Source organism: Sinocyclocheilus rhinocerous, unplaced genomic scaffold (assembly GCF_001515625.1).
Source record: "Sinocyclocheilus rhinocerous isolate Xijiao unplaced genomic scaffold, SAMN03320098_v1.1 scaffold68, whole genome shotgun sequence".
Classification (NCBI taxonomy): Eukaryota; Metazoa; Chordata; class Actinopteri; order Cypriniformes; family Cyprinidae; genus Sinocyclocheilus; species Sinocyclocheilus rhinocerous.
This window is the reverse complement of record NW_015666487.1, coordinates 1,257,690-1,272,614: the sequence shown is the minus strand read 5'-3', so window position 1 is coordinate 1,272,614 and position 14,925 is coordinate 1,257,690. Positions and strand designations below refer to the sequence as shown.

At 39.5% G+C, this 14,925-nt stretch overlaps 1 protein-coding gene across 1 annotated transcript in view; it reads right to left on the bottom strand.

Annotated features, from left to right (window-relative positions):
- LOC107732365 (hemicentin-1-like) overlaps positions 1-14,925 on the bottom strand; it is a 96,770-nt gene that overhangs the window by 37,612 nt on the left and 44,233 nt on the right. The window contains exons 21-42 of the mRNA XM_016543661.1: positions 14,044-14,156; positions 13,531-13,690; positions 13,176-13,353; positions 12,219-12,346; positions 9,536-9,802; positions 9,347-9,442; positions 7,874-8,068; positions 7,646-7,776; positions 6,694-6,841; positions 6,445-6,571; positions 5,764-5,918; positions 5,377-5,655; positions 4,956-5,237; positions 4,275-4,383; positions 4,027-4,196; positions 3,698-3,852; positions 3,462-3,585; positions 2,876-2,977; positions 2,587-2,763; positions 2,312-2,463; positions 2,070-2,193; positions 1,248-1,423 (exon numbers count right to left, since the gene is read on the bottom strand). Coding sequence (XP_016399147.1) covers positions 1,248-1,423; positions 2,070-2,193; positions 2,312-2,463; positions 2,587-2,763; positions 2,876-2,977; positions 3,462-3,585; positions 3,698-3,852; positions 4,027-4,196; positions 4,275-4,383; positions 4,956-5,237; positions 5,377-5,655; positions 5,764-5,918; positions 6,445-6,571; positions 6,694-6,841; positions 7,646-7,776; positions 7,874-8,068; positions 9,347-9,442; positions 9,536-9,802; positions 12,219-12,346; positions 13,176-13,353; positions 13,531-13,690; positions 14,044-14,156 — 3,548 coding nt within the window. The remainder of the gene's footprint in view (positions 1-1,247; positions 1,424-2,069; positions 2,194-2,311; positions 2,464-2,586; positions 2,764-2,875; positions 2,978-3,461; positions 3,586-3,697; positions 3,853-4,026; positions 4,197-4,274; positions 4,384-4,955; positions 5,238-5,376; positions 5,656-5,763; positions 5,919-6,444; positions 6,572-6,693; positions 6,842-7,645; positions 7,777-7,873; positions 8,069-9,346; positions 9,443-9,535; positions 9,803-12,218; positions 12,347-13,175; positions 13,354-13,530; positions 13,691-14,043; positions 14,157-14,925) is intronic.

Genomic DNA, 14,925 nt, shown 5'->3' with positions numbered 1-14,925 from the left:
TCAAGGCTCTGACTGCTAACGCAGAGGCTTTGTAGGAAGCCTGATGGATGGACGCAGAAAACTGGTTCATTTGCTAGGGAGAACAAGCTTGGGAGGGGCGAGCAGCCCATATTGAGAAGGGTTGAGGTGTCTGGCGATGGAAGGCTCGATGGCAGGGGGGTCACCCATGCCGAGGGCCATCATGTCCTTCACCTCGAGACCCGCGAGACCATGTTTGAAGTGAGTCTTTCCAATTTATGAACTCATGTGCTTGGCACAAGCGGGAAGGACAGGGAGAAGCTGCTTCCTTGGGCCGGGAAGCAGTCCCAGGAGCTTCCCATCGTAGATGTCCCTCTCCTGGTCGGTGGCACTTTGTAATGCCGGCCATTCAACATTGAGGCGAGCGGCCGCTCGCTCACAATATTCAATGAGGGCGGATTGGGGTAGAGCAGCAGGCGCGTGAGCCTGAGGCACTACGGAAGGCGGGATAGCCTCCTCATCACCAAAGCCTTCGAGAAGGCCTGCGTCATCCTCGTCCCCGAAACCTGGCAGCTCGTTTACAAATGAGGGTTCATCCGTTAAGATGTCCTCAAGGAAGTCGGATTCGACTTGGTCAGGCCAATTCAACGCTGGCGCTCCGCAGGAGTCCCCCGGGTGCGCGACATTGTCGCCGTTTCCCCCTTCAGAGTCTAACTGTTCGAAATCCTCACTTTGAGTAGTGGCCACCTTATGCCTGAGGTGACAGAGCTTGTTGGGAAGCGCCAGGCAGTGGCTACAATTTTCGGGGAATTCCAGAGCTTTCTCCGTGTGTTTGAGGCCCAGGCAGACCACGCAGTACGGGTGAGAATCCCTGGCGACAGGCAATCATTGGAGGAAGCAGAAGATTTGGAGAGTGCTATCGGAATGGGCAGTAAAATCCAACCGGTTGGCAGCCGCGACAAAGGGAACGAGCGAGAAAAAAGGTGGACAGCCTAAAATGAAATGCAGCGTGGGTGGCTTGCAGAAGGACACAGCTGTAATAGAGAGCGAAACGATCAGGTCCGGCGGAGGCTGATCTGAGCGATATGTCCTCCTGAAGACAAATGTGAACGTCCGAAAAATTCCAACGAGCTGTGAAAATTAAACCAGAGGTCGCGAGAAGCGAATGTCAACTGGAGAATAGCAGCGCGTGCATGAATTATTATTATTATTATTATTAGGTGGATCTCGAACACGAGATTATGAAAGAGAACTTACAGGCAGCTTATAGGCTGATGGATGTACTGTACCTTCAGTAAGCTGCTGTCCTCTGATAGGCTCAGACCTGGTTTTCTATAGAGTGGTCGACCATCTTTCCGCCAGCTCAATGCAGGTGGAGGGATGGCATCACTCTGACAATGCAGCTGGACTGACTGACCCATCTGAACAGTTTGGTTCACCTCCTCACCCATGATGTTGGGTGGCACTGAAGGACACAGACACACGCAGATAAAAAGTTTCTTATGTTCACCAAGGCTGCATTTTTTAAATTGAGCAAAAACGGTAATATTGTGAAATATCATTACAATTTAAAATAACTGTTTTCTATTTTAAAGGGGTCATATGATGCGATTTCAAGTTTTCCTTTCTCTTTGGAGTGTTACAAGCTGATTGTGCATAGATAAGATCCCTGAAGTTGCAAAGACTAAAGTCTCAAAACCAAAGAGATATTCTTTATCAATAGGACCTACAATAATGTACATTATTTGAAAAATAATGTGTTTTTTGAACATTAAAGCATGTCAACATATTCTGTTACACCAAATACACAAAATAATGATCTTTAAAAAAGCATCATATGACCCCTTTAATATACTTCTTGTGATGGCAAAGCTGAATTTTCAGCAGTCATTTCTCCAGCCTTCAGTGTAACATGATCCTTCAGAAATCTTTCTAATATGCCGACTTGGTGCTCAAGAAACATTTCTTACTATTATAAATGTTAAAAATAATTGTGCTGCTTAATATTTCTGTGGAAACCATTAAAATTATTTTCAGGATTCTTGGATAGAAATTTCAAAAGAATCAAGATTTTAATCAGGTTTAGGAGTGAGTGTGTCTTCTGAGCTCACCGTACACACGTAGGTCATATTCTCGGTGCTGTTCTCCACCTGCATTCACAGCAACACAAGTGTAATGACCTGTGTCACTGACCTGTGCACTAACAAACGACAACACCCTGCCACCTGACAATACCTAGTAAAAGAGGAAATTGAAAACTGATGCAGCCTGTTCAAAACTTTTAAGTAGAGGTAATTGTGAATATATATGGCTATATATGCATGACAGCATCCAAAGTCCCACACATACAGACCTGGATTCCATCTGAAAAGCTAGAGACAGGGCTGCCTTCTTTGAGCCAAGTAAGGCTGGGCACAGGAACTCCTGAGGCTTCACACTCTAACCTGACTGGGTCATTCACCACCACTGTTATCATTCCTCCTTTACTGGAAATAGAAGGAGGAACTAATGGAGACACACAAAGAGTGTTAGACAATCCAAACCAAAAAAAGGAGTATTTTAAGAAAGAGTTTATCATAGCCAAACTTTTGACTGAAAGGTTGTTTAGTGTTAGTCAAACACACTCACCATACACCTGCAGACTGTATGTGAGCTCAGTGCTGCCAGCCACATTGATGGCCACACATTTGTAGAGGCTAGTGTCTGACACCTGTGCACGGTCAATCTCTAGCACCTGACCTCTGCTCAGAATGTTAACTCCCCCAGCGCTCGTCAATGGACGACCGTCTTTATACCACGTCACAGCTGCAGCAGAAAAGGCATGAGAGAAGAAACTACACCACCTGTACTTTTGCAAACGGTTACTAGCCAGTATTTGACATTGCCCTAAAAAAAGAGGAAATGTAGTAAGACTCACCTGGCAAAGGACTTCCTGTTGCCTTACACTTCAGCTGAATTTGGAAGCCAGCAAGGATGGTTTCATTGAGCGTCTCTCCAGAATACTGGATGCTGGGAGGTTCTATAAAACACATGTACATACTTATTTACTGAAATGCATGTTAACTTAATATATATAAACACAGATTAATAAATAAAAACAAATAAAATGCATAAATATAAATAAATTAATAAAAATAAATGGATAAATATAAAAAAATGAACTCTCATCACTGTAATACTCTTTTTTTGTTAAATCAGCATAAGTTACCTTATAGTAACATGACATAAACTTACAATTAAACTATTATAATCAAAATTATTTTCATTTAAAATCATTTAAATATTTCAAATGAGATGTTTTTCACATTAACGTAAAGAAATGATGAGTAAATGTGTGTAATTGTGTTTAATTGTCAAGAAAATAATCATAATATAAATAGAAAATATATTTAAAAAATTATTTAGATTTTTCCAGGTTTTCTGAAATACACACAATTAACTTAAACTATTCAACTAAGTTAATATGCCTGTGCCATCTTTTTTTTTTTAAGTATATTTCCTACCATGCACATTGAGGCGAATGTGCTGTTGTGCCTCGCCTGCTGCATTAGTTGCCACACACGTATATTTCCCTGCATCCTCCAGTCTGGCCTTCTTTATGTGCAAAACCCTGCCTGCAGATTCCAGCTACATGCCAGAAAGAGAGATAAACAGAGAGGAGATGATATATGTGGTTATGTAAACCTCCTCAAACACTTGATTTATTTTGGAAGGCTTCTGTCATGCTTTAAAGTCTGACCTTCAGAAATTCTTGTGTGGTGTCCACAGGACGGCCATCTTTGAGCCATGTGATGCTGGGAGGTGGAATTCCACTGACCACACACTGGAGGCTGATTGACGTGTGGAGGACCACAGACCTCTCAGCTGGACCGGTAGAACGGATAGTTGGGGGGACTGACAGACAAATATTAAAGAAATAAATAATTACATTTTTACCATAAAAGTACCTGAAATGTGTCTGTAACTTAGAGGAACTTAAAAAAGTCACCTTTTGACCTTCCCTCTGTGAGCAGATGAGGCAAATATCAAACACAAACATTAGCAAGAAATAAAATAAATGATTATTACCATGTACAGATACTTTAAATTCTCTCTCTTGTTCTCCAGCCTCGTTAGTCGCTACACAGTGAAAAAGTGCTGTATCAGACACCTGAGCACGCGAGATGACCAATCGACGGCCATTTGACATGATCCGCACCCCTTCGCCCTGCCTCACCGCCATGCCATCCTTCAGCCACCTTAAAAGAGAGAGATAGATGCAGATGAGCGACTTTTCAATTCAGTATATGTTTGAATATGTGTGCATGTTTACTCACGTGATGGTTGGCGTAGGTGTGCCAGCAGCATAACACTCAAGCTCTAGGATATTGTTGAGGATGACTGTGGCATCTGTGGTTTCACTTGCCCCATCCACAACAGGGGGAACTGAATACACACAAACAAAAAGTATGGTCAGACGTTACAGCATCTCCGGAATCGTAAACCAAACAATGCACGAATCAACCATGTCTTTGAAATCATGCGCAACAAACTCACATAATGAAAACACACAGAGAGTTAATGAATGCCACATGCTTGGGTCACATCACTGGATACTGCCTCTACAATCATCCTTTAATCTCACTGAATCTTTTATACATTTCCTTCATTTGTTGTTAACCAGTTTATAGGCTCGTAAAACACTTTGCTGTTAATTTCCTGTAATCACATTCCCATGATGCAACACAAATGTGGACTTAGTGATTGCGCTGGTATGTTGGACGCATGTATTAGGACCGTAATGTTGTCCAGATGCTCAGAAGATCAATGTGCAGGTCGAGACTAGATCTGTCTGGCTCATGCACACAAAAACACAAGACGCCAAACTTCCTGATTCGTGTGGATAGTGAAGGATGAGATGCCTTGAGATTTAAAAGTACCAAATGTTTTTTTAATTCAGGTGACTTCTCTTGACTTTTAATAAATCGCTACAAAAATGTAAATGTGTGTGCATATACCTAAGACACTGATGTCATATTTGATCTCCCTCTCTCCAGCAACGCTGGTAGCCACGCATACATATCGACCAGCATCAGATGGAAGAGCACTGAGGATTTCAAGTTTGCGGCCCTGCTCCAGAATACGCAGGTTCTCTCTAACAGCCACCGGTGAACCATCCTTCAGCCAGGTCAGTGAGGGAGGAGGGTGACCTTCAGCCTCACACTCCAAAATCAGAGATTTACTGAGCACAACCTTCATGTCTGTGGGACCATCAGAACCGGCAGTGATGGAGGGAGGGACTGAACGATGGAAAAAAGGAAACATGAACAAGTGTTACTATTTCTAGGCAAATAAAATATTTAACTAAAAATGAACATTGATTATAGAAATTTACAGGCCTGGAAATTAAACTTTTTTTTTGATTGTGAGAGTCCTCACCATAGACATCCAGCTCATAAACTTTCTCAGCGGTGCCTGCTACACTGGTGACTTTACAGGTGTATTGTCCAGCATCTGTCACTTGAGCTCTTGAGATCTTGAGGGACTGTCCTCGGTCCATATACTGGGCCTGTCTGCTGGACAGAATGACCTCTCCGTTTTTGTACCATGTGATGGCAGGGAGTGGCACACCCCGAACCTCACACTCCAGAGTCACCAAATTACCAAGCAGAACTGTTACCTCAGAAGTCACGTTTCCTCCCTTAATACTGGGTGGTACTGAGTGGGTAGAATGGAAAGGCAATAATTTAGCATGTAGAATTCAGAATTTTTTTATTCTGTTGTTGTTAAAAAACATAATAGGACATTATGTACGAGTAAAATTACCAAAGATACTGAGGTTAAAATCCTTGGACTGCTTTCCTGCTGCGTTGGTGGCACTACACTGGTATCGTGCCTGGTCACCTAAGCGAGCACTCTTTATCTTCAACTGCTGTCCTCTGTTTAAAACTTCAATATTGTGGTCACCCAAAAACACAGGCCTAAAACAACGAGTTAAAGGGGCAGATAACGCAAATTTTCTTAGTATTGTTTCAAAATATAAGAATCAGGAGTGAATTCACTGAAAATTAATTATGCCCCAACTATTTGCTTGTACTGCGTTGATTTAGCATCTGATTAACAAAAGGAATCAAGCAAATAAGGTATCGATGCTAATGTAAAAAGCCGTTTTCTACAACAACAATTCCCAAACCTGTGCTGGGTTATGCCAAAATTCATTTACCTGCTTTCCCTGAGTGCTGAAAGCACACCATTAATTGTGTCAGGTAGGGGTTTTGTGAAACTGTAAGAAGCCTGATTTGCATAGTAAAATATTTACACTTGAAATACTGACAACAAACTCACAGCAGAGCACTATTTCAGTGCATTTAGTACCTGGTTAGACTGGGTTTTGGGTGGGTAGTGAATAAGATGCAATTTTAAGAGGCGCCACCTTTTAGTGAATTCACCCCTTTGTTTTTTCCTGATCAGAAAGTGTTCTTTACAAAGCTTTGTGGAGTAACTTACTTCCTGTCTTTGTACCACTGAATTGTGGGAAAGGGATCACCTTTGACCCTGCATTCCAGATTGATCTCCTGATTGAGCACGGCAGAGAGGTCACGTGACCCAACTGTCCCAATGATAGTAGGAGGAACTATGAGGAGGCAAACCATATAATAAGATGTGATACCAGCTTGTAAAAAGACAACAAATCCACAAATAAGTGGATGTTATTACAGAATAACTTTAAATGAAACAAAAATTTTTGCAACGTACCCAATACATCTACGTAAAAGTCTCTCTCTGTGCTTCCAGCAATGTTGATGGCCTTGCAGGTGTAGCGTCCAGCATCTACAACAGTTGCTTTCAACAGCTTAAGAGTTTTGCCCTTCTGAAGAATCTGCGCGTCGCTGCTAGGAACCACCTGGTTAAATTATACAAATAGCTATTTGACCAAATATAAACAACAAAACCAACATATATTATAGATCTTTTTATATTGCAAAGGAATTTTACCTCTACCTATCAAACTCTTTTAAAAATATTGATCAGAATAAATCACTCCAAAACATCAATCAATAATAAAAGGCTATAATCATGTTTATCTTGTGGGAAAAAATCCTAGGAATATCTGCTATTCCAACATTAATCTGAATCAGCAGCCTCTGCTCTCCCTGCAGTGCGATTAGAGATTTCCTAATTGTTGACTTCATTCTGAAATTGATTCTCGTAAAAGAACATTTATAAGAAGCACTGGGGTTTTTTATGACCTGTTCTTGGAGCTCAAACCCAGTGATCCGAGGAAACTTATTTGTGATTGGCCTCACTGAAGGAAATGCCACTTTTATTTCTCATTATGCTTATTTTAACTGGTTTATGCACATTTAATTTGCATATTTAACAATGTGAAATGGCATACGCAATGTGCTTACCTTCCATAATATGACGTAATTCCAAACAGAATATTTAGTGGGAAATAATGTAGGACTGGACTTGATTTTATCCAGGGGGAAGTGATTGCATTGGAACATATTAGGCACTAATATATTTTTATTATTACTTATTTATTTTATTTTTTAAATGATAGGTCTTTAGTAAGAACTACAGTTTTTGGATATTTAAGGAGAAAAATAGCTTCAGAAGCAGAGAGTTTTTTTCTCTCTAAATCACATGCATTGATTACACAGAACAAGACTATGTGATTTTCGGTGAATGTCATTGCACTGACCTCAACTCCGTCTTTGTACCAGGTGATGACAGGTACAGGTGTGCCTGTGACATCACACACCAGGTTGGTTGGTTGATTCATCACTACAGAGACATTGGACAGCAGGCCATTGTCTCGAATATCAGGTGGGACTGGATAAAGGGGAAGGAGGAGACAGAGAAGAGAAAGGTTTTGCAAGGTGCTGAAAGAGAAACAATCTTAATAAACGTTTTTAAATGCTGCACTAACCGTTGACCTTAAGTTGGTATTTCTTCTCTGTTGTACCAGCATCATTGACAGCCATGCAAGTGTACTCCCCATTATCCAGAGGGGACACCGAGGCCAGGATGAGAAGAGTGCCATCCTCCAAAATGGACACACCTGGCTCATTCCCTGTCAACTCCTGACCATTCCTAAACCACTTTATTACTGGCTCAGGAGTGCCTGCAACGGTAACGATTAATAAATATATTAAAAATTCACAATAAGTTTTAATTTGATATTGAAGCAACATTGTGAATATCACAATAACTTAAATGCAATTTTAGCCATTACATTTTCTAAAGCCGGCAAAAATAGGCTATCTTTCTTTCTTTTTTGCAACATACAAGTTGAGATGCTGCTCACATCTCAGCATGTCTAACAGACATTTCTTGTTGGATGACGGACCATCACCTTCAACTCAACCTGGCTAATACAGAACTGCTTGTGGTTTCAACAAACCCATCACTTTATTAAAATTTCCCCATCCAGTTAGGCTCATCAACCATAACTCCTTCAAAAACAGATAGAAACCTTGGAGTTGTGCGTGATGATAAGCTGAATTCCTCAGACCACATTGCTAAAACTGCCCGGTCCTGCAGATTTGCTTTATACAACATTAGGAAGATCAGGCCCTTTCTTTCAGAACATGCAACATAACTCCTTGTTCAAGCTCTTGTTCTATCCAGGCTGGACTATTGCAATGCTCTCTTGGCAGGTCTTCCAGCCACTTCTATCAAACCTCTACAATTAATCCAAAATGCCGCTGCAAGATTAATCTTTAATGAGCCGAAAAGAACGCACATCCCACCTCGTTCATCAATTTGTACTGGCTACCAGTAGCTGCTCGCATAAAATTCAAGGCATTACAACCCTCTACGGACACCTTGCTATTGTCCTCATTTGTAAGTTGCTTTGGATAAAAGCATCTGCTAAATTACTAAATGTAAATGTAAGTATGACTGTGTTGTTTTATTTCTATTTAATTAATATCCATGAATCACATTAAATTATTTCAATGAACTGATTCAAAATTCTGATCAATAAAAATGAATAGAAATACAATTAGGTTATAAAAACAGTATTTATTTAGAATAGAAATCTTTTGTAAATATCTTAACTGTCACTTTAGCCAAACTTATTGCCCCCATGCTGAATAAAAATATTTATTTCTTTAAAAAAATATTTTTGAATGGTAGTGTATGTAGATAAATACCTACAATGATATATTGGTGCATATAAATGAAATTATTACATATAATTATTTAGTTATTTAATTCTTTATATATTTAAGCAGTGTTTTTTGTAAAATATTTTTATATTAAACACACTTTCAGAGTCATTTCATATTGATTTGGTGTCACTTGTAGTTATAATGGCCAGTTCTAGGAACACAGTTACGCTGTTACTAGTGACCAGTTGAATAAATGGTGATTTCTTATGATTCAGGTGCAGGTTCACCTTTGGCAGGACAGGGAAAGGCAATCTGCTGGTTTGCCACTCTCTCCTGTAAGGGACTGTTGAAAGGGGGCTCAGAAACCTCCACCACGGGTGGGACTGTGGAAAGACAGAGACAATATATGGGATTTATAGTTCATTTAAAGCCGGAATAGCTGTAATCACAATTGTAAATGCCAGCATCCATCTGACCTTGCACATGGAGCTGAATAGTGGCTTCATCTTGTCCAGCGATGTTGGAGGCCACGCAGGTATAGACACCCTCATCCATAAGTCCCACCTGGTTTAAAGTCAGAGCTTCAGCTGAGATCTTGTACTGAGACCCATCCAGCAGAGCAGAGCCATCCTTCAGCCAGGACACAGAGGGTTCTGGGACTCCCTGTGTGACACAGGGCAGGTCTATGTCATGTCCCACTTGCACTTTCATGCCTCGAGGACCTGCACGGATGCTGGGAGGAACTGAGAAGGCAAAAAAGAGAAAGGAGTATTGGGAGGAGAGTGAATAAGTAAATGTTAAAGGGATAGTTCACCCAAAAATGTCACCCTAGCGCCATTTTGGAGATTATCCACTGAACGTAAATTGCGTATGCTGTTTTGTGTCAGCTGTGCCACGCGGGTATGTTGTTTTCGTTCAAATCAAAGCGTAAACGACGTAAACAGCGTATCCGTGTACGTAAACAGCATACGCAATTTACGTTCAGTGAATACTCTCCAAAATGGCGCTAGGGTGATGCAGAGGAGACGAATTGTTGAATAAAGTCGTTTTTTTTTTCTTTTGCGCTCAAAAAGTATTCTCGTAGCTTTGTAAAATTACAGTTGAACCCCTGATGTCACATGTATTATTTTACCGATGTCCTTGCTACATTTCTGGACGTTGATCGTGTAAGGACCCTTGCTGTCTATGGGAGGGTCAGAGAGCTCTCAGATTCCATCAAAAATATCTTAATTTGTGTTCCGAAGATGAACGGAGGTTCCCATTTTTGGGTGAACTATCCCTTTAAACTTACTGTATGCTGTAATAATGCATTCTTTCATAACATGTCATTTGGAGTGATTAGTTGCTCATAAAGCATTGGCCATGCACAAAAACAGCAACCTGTCCTTATTTGCCCTTGGAAGTTCCTGAAAATTTTCTCACATCTTTTTTTTTTTTTTTTGCTGTTAATCTTCCAGATGAGACATTTGGTAGCTGTGATAAATCAAACAGCACATTCCCTTTTGCTGTAGCTCATTTCTGCTAAAGTGTCTGCTCACAGTCTTACGGAAAACTATAATCCAAGATTAAAATGACTAAGAGTTTAATTGTAGTCATTATAAATACCTCCATTCCAATTTTCACTTGCAGATGTGTCTGAGTGTGCTCTGAGAGCAACTTGTGTTTATGAGACTCTATAATTATTATCACGCTATGCTCCAAGCGACTAGCTGATCTCTCCTTCAGTACTTTCTCATACATCGTGCCAAGCCTGCTAAAGCTCCAAAGTGGGTGTTAGGAGGTCAATGCATCACTGGCCCATATAAACACACTCACGTGCACAGTCACTGCGCAGCAAATTAATAGATATCTAAGCATAATAAATATAAACAGCTCTATCTGTGTTTATGCATTACAATACAATTTATGTTAATTGCAGTTCATCTCAAAAACATTTTATTTCTTCTTTTGTAGTTTTGTGAAAACAAACAAAAATGTACATTCATTCATTTAGCAGATGCTTTTTTGCAAAACGATTTACAATAGATGAGCATAAGTAATTTTCACAGAGCCAACAGTTTTCACAGTATACAATGCCATGTTTACTAAAAACCTAGATCAGGAGACAAGCTAGAGCAGAGTAGAAATGTAGAGAAGCATTGTTTTTTTTTGCAAATGTATTGGTTTAGGGTTGTGGAGTGGTTTATATATCATAGTTGATTATCTGGTTTCTGTCACCAATGATGATGTAATATATTCAATATTATATGATTATAGAAGTTGTTATTTTTGTATTACCTGTCTCTTTAACAGTTGTGTAAGAAAAACAAAGCGGAAGTTTCAACCATTATCAATTACCCCTCTCAGAGCAGTTACATCATGTGTTTAAACAGAGGAGAGACAGTTTCCTGAACTTGCTGCTTTTACAATCATCTATTATTTACACAGTCATGCTGTGTCCGAAACCACTCACTCAATCACTACTTCATTCTTCACTACATAGTGAATGCCACATGTGTCTCAACTCACTCATTTACAAAGCATGTACAAGCACTATTGTGCAGTGTAAATGACAATAGACACGTCATGTCCTAAATGTTAAAAAACAAATACTTGAAATCCAAAAATAGCGTATGGATGTTTGAACACTAATTTGAGTCAGATATGGTAAAAAATGGTACCTGTCTGAACAAAGCCTCAGAGACGCATTGATATTCGGATGTACTACCCAAAAAAACAAATGACAACAGTGTTTGGATATGTGTCTGTCTTGGTAAACAGCACATCGGCATGTGTGAAACGTAAACATGTGGAGGCACTTACTGAGTTGATTGTGGTGTGTGATGTGAAATTGACTATCAAATATGCAATAATCAGTCATTTAATGATGCTCACGCAGCGTTGTTTTACATGCGGTTTTCAGTCGAAATATTTATTTTAGAGTTGTGGGTACAAGCAGAGCACTTGAAATACAACTGATTGAAGCCTGATGTCACCACAAGGCTGAGGCAATGTGATGCATTTATACAGATGGGATCTGTTTTTAAGACCCCGGGGCTGATGTGTGCTCATATGAACTTCAATGGAATGAGATAAAACTGTTGTTGCTTCGATAAATTTCACATGCAAGCATAAATTGCGACAGCATCCAAGTAAATAAATGTGATCTGTATCTCTTACCCAGCACATTGAGTTTGATCATCTGAGTGAAGTTTCCAGCTATGTTGGTAGCCACACAGACGTACATGCCACTGTCTGTCACGCGTGTTTCTGTGATTCTCATGGAGCCTGATGGCAGCTGAATGTGTCTGTGAGAGAACAGGTTAAATACATTAAGGAACGATAAGAAGAGCTGTTCTTTTGCAGATGTAAAACCACACAGGTGCTCCTGGTTTACAGAGAAGCTTCTGAAATTATACCTCTGTTTACTTTCATGGTGAGCAGAGAAATGAGAGTTTAATTACTGTGTAATTTTAATCTGACCGCAGTCTTTCTGCCTTTAGGCAGTACAGTAAACATCAGCCCTTGAAAAACAATGCAGAGAAGAGCAAGCTACTCACATACAAGCTCAATGGTGTTTAAAAGTAGGATACAAGGGCCTTATTCATATAATGCATGTAAAATGAAATTTGATTCCATACACCTGTTGAAAAAGCATGCGTGCAAGCTTTCTTTTTTTGTGCACATATTGTGCATGTTGACTTAATTTTTTGATGTGGTCCATTTTCTAGTGACACAAGTGTGTTTGGGGTAGATATGAATTTTTCATTTTTTTTTAAGAGGCCTCTTATGCTCACCAAGGCTGCATTTATGATTAAAAAAAATACAGTAAAAATGGCAAGACTGTGAAATATTATTACAATTTAAAATAACTGTTTTTATTTAAATATTTTTATACTGTATTGTAATTTATTCCTGTGAAGGCGAAGATACATTTTCAAAAAGTGTAAAGTCATTACTCCTGTCTTGATTATGGATTGAAGATGATTTTAAGTGTTTAGGAACATTTTTTATGTATAAGGACATCTCATAAATCAATCCATAGTAACAATCAAGAAATCATTGCATGTTCATATTTATTATTATTATTATATGCATTCATTATAAATTAGGTTTTCACATAAGTGAAACTGATACCTATTAGAGAAGGGGGAGATGAGCTGCTTGTCTTTGGCCCAAGTGATGATGGGAGGAGGTACGCTCTCCACCTCGCATGGCAGTGTGACATCATCACCCACTTTTACCGACATCTCCAACAGCTTGCCAGAGTTATTTTGCATCTCTGTTCCACCAACGACGCTCTGCCTGGGCTTCACTACACGTTTACAAAGACATACAGTATAAGTACAGCAGGGTGAGATTGGAGGAAGCACCAAACTAATAAACAGGAAACAAACAAATAAAGCACACACAGAAAAAATGAAAACACAAGAATCAAAACCACAGAAGACACGTAAAACAGAGCAGAGCAAGTAGGTCGAGCTGCTCTAACCGTAGACAGTGAGCTGAACCTTCCTGGAGCTGTATCCAGCAGCGTTGGTGGCTGTGCACACAAACTCGCCAGACTCTTCACCGCTGGGGGAGACAATGTAAAGACTGCCATCCTCACCCAGAGAAAAGACACTGCCACTCAGATCCATCAACTCTCCTCGCTGAGGAAACATTATCACACATACATATAGCAACATGAGGGTGCAATGTAAGGCTGAAATGGTGAGACTGATAAAGTACTTTATTACTAAAGTTAATTTATTAATTATTAATTAATTATTAATTTACTGAATTTATTGTAAATTATTGTATGTATATGTAAAAATGTAATCAGAAAAAAATCACTAACATTACTTTAAAATTACATTTAAAAAGAAAACACTAAGCAATAACCAAAAACCAAGTGTGATGGGTTTTGTGCAAGAAAGTTCAAGTGTTGTCAGAAGTCAGCATTTTCTGTCCGAATCCCATTGTGTGAGCATGTGTGTCAAAGACAGAAAGGAGACACATTTACCTTAGACCAAGTGACATCTGGTTTGGGGACTCCATGTGCATGACATGGCAGAGAAATGGGCATCCCCTCAATGGTACTGAATACTTGAGGGCCATGTTGAATAGTGGGCATCACTACAGAGAAAAAAACATGTTGAAACACTTATATAAACACTGAATATAAGGCAGGATTTAGAAATACATTTTATAGGATACTGTAAAGACAACATACAGTATTGTATCCTATAATCATCTTGTCTCAGACTTTCATTTGGGGTGATTTCCATTAGTAAAAGTAGCCTGCTTCTTTAAGACTTATCACATTTGAAAAATGAGAGTTTTTGTCTCTCTGTTATTTCTCTGCAGAAGTGCTTTGCTCACACTGCTGGTTCTGTTTTTAATTCTCAAATGAATACATGAATGATGAAGGCATCAGAGGGAAATAAAGGCTTATTGTATACAGTCATGGAAGGGAGGAAACAGAGGACTGGACTTTGTCATATTGGTCCACAGAAAATAAATCCTTTACAACTGGCCTGATTCTGAATTGTCTTTTAAAGGGGTCATATGATGCGATTTCATTTTTTCCTTTCTCTTTAGAGTGTTACAAGCTCTTGGTGCATAAAGAAGATCTGTAAAGTTGCAAAGACTAAAGTCTCAAATCCAAAGAGATATTCTTTATAAAAGTTAAGAGTTAGCCACACCTACCTAAAACGGCTCGTTCGAACACGCCCCCACATACAGTGGGGCAAAAAAGTATTTAGTCAGCCACCAATTGTGCAAGTTCTCCCACTTAAAAAGATGAGAGAGGCCTGTAATTTTCATCATAGGTATACCTCAACTATGAGAGACAAAATGAGAAAAAAAAATCCAGAAAATCACATTGTAGGATTTTTAAAGAATT